The 7,331-nt window shown below is 40.8% G+C and overlaps 1 protein-coding gene across 1 annotated transcript; it reads left to right on the top strand.

Annotated features, from left to right (window-relative positions):
* The first annotated feature begins 4,463 nt into the window (after nucleotides 1-4,463).
* LOC133933745 (serine protease 1-like) lies at nucleotides 4,464-7,053 on the top strand. Its single transcript, XM_062380945.1, has 6 exons — nucleotides 4,464-4,532; nucleotides 4,724-4,913; nucleotides 5,687-5,860; nucleotides 5,970-6,031; nucleotides 6,253-6,410; nucleotides 6,525-7,053. Exons 1-6 carry the CDS (start codon nucleotides 4,484-4,486, stop codon nucleotides 6,678-6,680), a joined length of 789 nt encoding a protein of 262 aa, XP_062236929.1. The 5' UTR covers nucleotides 4,464-4,483; the 3' UTR covers nucleotides 6,681-7,053.
* Nucleotides 7,054-7,331: the final 278 nt, after the last annotated feature.

Here is a 7,331-nt window from a genome sequence, read left to right as displayed (position 1 = left end):
GGTATTTCAGTTATCGAGCTCACAAGCACAAGATTTAGTCTATGTGCATGACAGTGTATATACGCTGCATGCAGCACTTTTTCACGTATTAAAGCCTGCACTCCACGCACATTACCCCGCATAACACTTGCACCATCGTAGCATTGTGCAACACACAGCTTAATATCTAAACTCGATAATTCCTTTATTATTTTCTGGGCCAGGGATTCAGCTGTCAGGTCCTTCATGTGATAGGTTCCAATGGCTCTTTCCTTTATAATCCCGTCATGTACATAACGGATCAAAATGGCCAGCTGCTCCTTCTTAGACAGGTCTTTCGTTTCATCCACTAACACTGAAAAGTACCGTGCTTCTCCTACTTCATTTATGATTATACTTCTGATATTTTCCCCAATAACTCACCATATCATTCTGGGCTTCTGGGGAAGAATAGTGCGCATACCTGCGTTCCTGTTTGCTTTTCACGTTTCTGTCATCTGTTGCAATAACGTCCAAAAGTTCAAGGAAATTTCCTTTATTTTCATCCTCATCTCTCTCGTTGTGGCCACGGAGAGGGAGGGCCTGTCTTCCCAGAAATTACGTGATTTTGAACAAGGATTCGACGTGAGCCCGGTTCTCCTGCACCTCATCTGTCCTGTTTGCGTCAATCCGACTTGCGGTGGATTCCTTATGTCCGCTGATCACAGCCTTAAAGTTAGACCACGCTAATGCAGCACAATTGTGTCTACTGCTCCCTTGATGATCCCGGAGATTTTTTTTCATGTTCTTCCAACATGTGTATCCAGTGTCTATGAACACACGCAGTCCATGCCTGTCACCTGTTAAAGTTGAGGCTCCTCCAAAATGACGGCATGCAAAGCAATAAACTGCATCTTCTTGCGCAGAATATTCAACCCAGTCATATTCCTGATACACACTGACATTAAAGCGTCTTCCATTTCTAGTTGGGAAGTGGGTCAAACGAGGACGCCTGAGTCCGTCTGTTTTACATCCACTAATATCCTTCTTCTCTGCTCCAGTTGACCCAGAGGCTGCTACTGCTGCTGCACCCGGGCCTTGACCTTCCTTATCGCTGTCCACGTCTGATCCAGCTCTTTCAATCTGAGAAATTGGTGGGGACTCAGACTCGGATTCAATTCGAGAAGTCGGTGTGGACGAGTTCTCAGCCTCCATGCATGTAGTCTCCGTCTCCCTGATAGCATCTGCATCCCCGGCGCAGGTGCTGGAGTGGCTAATAATAGAATAATCAATACAAATTGACACAGAGATGACAATGGACGGAATGAAGGCTCAGCTTTAGTTTAATCCGTTTCCATCACAGAAAAAACTTTAGGGATTCATAAGTAATTGAACAGATTCATGTAAAGTCAAATAATTCTCACATACAATTTGTCAGGGTACAGTCATCCTTATTAACACATTAGACTGTGGACCTTTGTATAAAATTGACCTGTATCGTATCTTTCCAGCAGTAGAGTCTTGTTGAAGTCGATGTTTGAAGAGAGGAGACGCAGACCCAGTACTTACAAGTATAATGTTTATTACACAAGAGTATTACAGGTCATGACGAGTTTCTAGAAAACTCGGAGATAACACACAGGCCGAATAGTGAAAATCCACCCTGACTCTGCAAGGTAAGGCGTTATATAGGGGAGTTGTTTACCACAAACCTAGAGATTAAATGACGTCACACAACTGGGCCTTCTGCCTAAATTTGGGAATGTGTCGTACCTTAAGATTTAAGGACACGCTGAAAACCATCTCTCCTCTCATTATTCCATAGGCAGTTCAAGGTTAGTTCAGACAAGGAGAAACACACTGAACACATCTGGAGACAATACTTAAACGTTTGAACTTAAGATTCAAGGCGCCTTAAGATATTAACATGTCATTATGATCTATACTTATGCTAGAGAAACTCAGAAGCTGAATATTAACTTACCATTTATGGTTTGTAACTGTGCTATGGATATCTATTAGCTAAAGGAATACACTACACCTGTAAAGACACTTCTCTTTCCTCCTTCTGCTGTATCGGAGACTGGCTGTTTCTTTTTGGTCGTTCTTCAACTGAAATCTCTTTCTTCGATCTGCAAGTCAGAAAAACTTTCAAACAGGACAAGCTGTGTTTATTTAGATAAACTGGAAATACAATCTGTTAAGATGCTAAATATGGATCATTTTGTATTGTAAGAAAATCAATATCAGATATCTGATTATATATGAAAAAGGTAACAGTCATTAATCAAAGGTTGGCACTCCACCACCCACGGCGACTGCTATGATTGTGAATCTGGAAAGCTATGTTAATTTCCAAGTCCATGCTGAAACTAGAGCTCTCGTCTCAGAGATGTCCACCGTCCTCTCCTGCTCCTCCAGGTCCTCTGACATGGCTGCTTCGATCCTGACTGTCTCACATGGAACGACTGTGCTCTTTGCAATCAGGAAACTCCGTAGGTGAGAAGCCTCTGCTTCATATATTTCTACCTTGTGTGTGTGCTGTTATTAGAGTCCCCGCTCATAGCGGGACAATCTAGATGGCTTAGCATTAGCATTCTAATTGGTGTGTTGTATATGTGTGTGTACAGGAACAGGCACTTCAGTTAGTCACTTCTAATTTAGGCACTTCAAAGTTAGTCTTTAAAATTATCACAATTCCAATCTCATCCTAACAGGTCTTGACGAGGTTAGTGTTAAATCCTGGAAGAAGAATTAAAGAGGTAACAAGTACGTTGGCCCTGAGAGCTCAACGAACAGCAACTTAAGAAAACACATGCAAGTTGACAAAACACAAGCAAAGTAAGAAAACATCTTCATCAATTTCACAACACAACACAACACATTACAGAAACGCGCTGCAAATAGACAAACGTGCTGCAAATAGAGGCAACAACACAACGGAAGTGTTTCCAGAGGACAGCTAAAAGGGATGGACACCGCTGCCACAGGAGACCCTAAAACATCCACTACATCATACACATTCGGTTCCGCACAGGGGTTGGCAACCCGCGGCTGGTAGCTAACTAATAACTGTCTTCTTCCTCACGACTCCAACCCTCTTCCACCCCAGCCTGCATCCTCTAAAGTGTCTATCACACCTCACCATGTTAAAAGACAGCTGAGGAAACTCCAATCAGGCAAGGCTGCGGGCCACGATGGTGTCAGCCCCAAGGTCTTCAAAGCCTGTGTCCCCCAGCTCTGTGTAGTGCTTCACAATGTTTTCAACATGAGCCTGAGTCTTCAGAGGGTCCCTGAGCTCTGGAAAACATCCTGCTTAGTTCCTGTGCCGGAGACGCCACATCCCAGTGGCTACAAGGACTACAGGCCGGTGGAACTGATGTCCCACATCATGAAGACCCTGGAGAAACTCGTCCTCGAGCAAGCTCAGGCCCATGGTCAGGCCACACTTTGATCCCCTCCAGTTTGCCTACCAGCCCCGGCTAGGAGTTGAGGATGCCATCATCTAACCACCAAATCGAGTCAACGACCACCTTGTCAAGCCGGCTAGCACTGTGAGGGTCATGTTTTTTTACTTCTCCAGAGCTTTCAACACCATCAGGCCAGCTCTACTGGGCGTGAAACTCACAGCGATGTAGGTGGATGCCCCCATTCTGGACAATGTCTCCCAGCCTCTCCATGACGTGCTGGTCAAACACAGGAGCACGTTCACTATAAGACTGAGACCATCAAGATGCACCACAGAGCAGATTCATGTAAAGTCAAATAATTAAATTATGTAATTGTGTCAGGGTCTAATCCTCCTTATGAACACGTTCGACTGTGGACCTGTGTATATAATTGACCTGTAAAGACACTTCTCTTTCTTACTTCTGCTGTATTGGTGACTGGCTGTTTCTCTTTGGTCGTCCTTCAACTGAAATCTCTTTCTTCAATCTGCAAGTCAGAAAAACTTTAAAAACAGGACAAGCTATCGTTTTTAACATAAACAGGAAGTACAATATGTGGCAAGATGCTAAATATGGATAATTTTGTATTGTAGGAAAGTCCCTGTTAGAGTAAATTGCCTGCTTCTATCATTGAAACTGATGGAAAAACATTCAAATCGTTGTTGATACTGTGTCAGAAAGGCGTCAATTAAGGTACGACTTATTTGGTGAAGGTTGAAATACTGCTTATGAAATACAACAACAACCTTTTGGGAATCAGAGCAAAGTGGTAATGAGCGAAGTAGTTTTTATGCTGTCCTTTGAGACACAAACCAAACTGTCAGAAATAACTGTCAAATTGTTTGAGGAACCAACAGTTTTTAAACATTATTAACTGCTGATGCGGATTCATTGCAATGGGACAACAACTGATGAAGACCATCAATTAGCATAGATGTGCAGATTACTTTAGCCAATGGGGTTGCGTCAGTAAATCTTCACAATGTGATTGGTGCCTCAGACAGCCAACGGGACAGCGTGAACAGATTTAAAAAGACACAACTGTTGCATCTGGAGGACAGTCACTGAGACGGTGAATGACAGCGATGGGTCGTCTCACAACTCTTCTCTTTGCCATGTGGCTTGGTGAGTAGGCAGCAATTCTCTTTGTGTTTCAACCTGTGTCAGTAAAGCAATGCATCGCATTTCGGTTTATTATCTAGGGGTGAAAGGGAAGCATTTTGTGACATGACTTGGCCTGACCAACAAATACTGCTGCTGCTTCTTTTTCTTTTTGTCAGATACTTTGATAAGGTGTTGTTCTCTGTCTCATTAAGGTGTGACAGTGAGCACCGTGGTTGATCTGGAGAAGAGAGTCATCGGAGGACAAAAGTGTGGACCAAAGGAGCGTCTGTACCATGTCCAGCTGATATCCACAGATTTCTACCGAAAAAAGTACCTTTGTGGCGGCTCTCTGATCACTGACCGGTGGATTCTGACTGCAGCTCACTGCTTTAAGCCAGGACGGTGAGAATGTGACTCAACTTTTACTTTGATGTCCTGATGCACAGGTCATTAATGGTTGGATGTGAAACTATGATTAATAATCAACAGTTAAAGTTCTGCTCCATGTGAAATGTTTGTGGGGAGAACATCAACAACTGGGCTTTTATTATAGCATGGATCATGAACAGGTGTTCTGTAATTCAGCCATATGAGTAAGACAACCATACCATCCCTTTAAGAATCAATTCAACTTTCGTATTAATCTAGATAAATGAGTTAATCCATGATATATTTTGCTGTCTTAAAGATTTTGAGTAAAGGGCTTTAATAAAAACATATTCAGCAATTTCCCAGGTAATCATTCTATTATTGTGAGGGAAAATAACCAGGCTTGTTGTGCATATTATACCTTCATCATGGCAAAGTTCAATGGTGTGCCTTTGGGCATTAACAAAATGTGGTTATCAGATATTATCAGATAACAAATATTGAGTATTAATTTTTTTTTTTTACATTAAATAATAACTTTAATTGATTAAAATTACCTCGGCCACAACCCTTCAAAGGAAGGGAAAATATAGCCAATTTATTGATTAAAACTCATGAAAGTATTTACTACAAATTTGGAACTCGGATCAATAATTAAATTATGTGAGAATGTGACTCAACTTTTACTTTGATGTCCTGATGCACAGGTCATTAATGGTTGGATGTGAAACTCTGATTAATAATCAACAGTATTTAAATATGACGTGTTGACTGTGATTCAGTGATGTTTAAACTTTTACCTGTAGGACGTTCACCGCATATATTGACGTGCATCCTGGTCCTCCTAAAGCAGTGCGAATCACAGATCCACCTGAGATCTTCAACGACGGCAAGCAACACGACCTCATGTTACTGAAGCTGCCTAAAGCAGTAGGTATTAAACCTGTAAATCGTCCCGACTGTCAAAATCCTCCCAACATGTGAGTTCTCATCCTACTAGTGAACATTTGAAAATAAAAACAACAATTAGTTAAATAACTACGTATAGTCTCAAACTATATTTTAATTAAAATGTTTGTTTTTTTACAGAGGTGCTTTGGTTCAGGTGGCAGGTCACGGTTCTACGAAGGTCGGCCAAAATAATCAAAGAAGTGAGATTAATTTTATTGGATTATTTTCATAGTCTTTTCTTCCTTGTGGATTTGTTTTGTTAAGAAACAAATATTTAAATCAATCGGTTATTTTGTGTCTTCATATTGTTTTGCTTATTAATACAAAAAATTCATAGGTTAAATGTAATTCATTAAAGTATCAATAAGTATAATAACCTTCCAGTGGGGAGTTCACTGGTAAAAACGTTTCTCCTCCTCAGAACCTGGTTTTTCAGACACTCTGCAGTGTGCTGATGTCAAGACCCTTGACTGTGAGACTCACATAAACTATCTGCGTTGGAAACAACCAGAGCTCTACGTAGCCTATAAACATGAGCATGTGATATGTACCCAGACACCTTCGGTGGATGCCACTCACGTGAGACCACATTTTCAGACTTGGTTTTGTTCATTCAGCTTTAACGAGTGTGTTATAAATAAAAATAATAATTTGAGTAAACAAGCGCAATAAATACATGTTTGGCTTTCACAGGGTGACTCTGGTGGAGGACTGGTGTACCAGCACAGGATTTATGGTGTCATTGTACGTGGTCATGCTGAAGTTGTTGCTGGTTGGCCACTTATGTCTATGGACCTCTGTTATGGGCCATACGATCAGTGGATCAGAAAGACTATCGCCCAACCATGAGCAAATGCAACTTTTGGTTAATGGTGAAATGTTCAGTGTTTACCACAGGTCCTCTAATGTGTTTGAAAAGGGAAGGGTGAGGTGAGGGGCATTCAGCTGCAACATGACACTTCACCACTAGATGCAACTAAATTCTACAAACTGGACCTTTTTAAGAAAATTTAAATCTTTAAAAATAATGTTTTAGATTGTCTTGTTTGTAAATTCAACAGATTCTGTTTTTATACAGTCATTCTATTGGGAACAAACAAAATAAAACATAAACCAAAAAGGGAGACACAGTAATAAACGGTTCTACCCACCAGTTCTGAAAATACAATGAACAATGTGACTTCCTTCTGTTTTGTCAACTGAAATAAAATGAGTAGCATTACATCTATGTCGGTTGTTTTTATGCTTTCAGTTTCTAGTTTGTTGTGGAAGTTTTATACTTTTCTTAAAGTTCTGCTCCATGTGAAATGTTTGTTGGGAGAACATCAACAACTGGGCTTTTATTATAGCATGGATCATGAACAGGTGTTCTGTAATTCAGCCATATGAGTAAGACAACCATACCATCCCTTTAAGAATCAATTAAACTTTCGTATTAATCTAGATAAATGAGTTAATCCATGATATATTTCGCTGTCTTAAAGATTTTGAGTAAAGGGC

The sequence above is a fragment of the Platichthys flesus genome, chromosome 22 (assembly GCF_949316205.1).
Source record: "Platichthys flesus chromosome 22, fPlaFle2.1, whole genome shotgun sequence".
In the NCBI taxonomy this organism is placed as follows: Eukaryota; Metazoa; Chordata; class Actinopteri; order Pleuronectiformes; family Pleuronectidae; genus Platichthys; species Platichthys flesus.
This window is presented reverse-complemented; position numbering and strand designations above follow the sequence as displayed.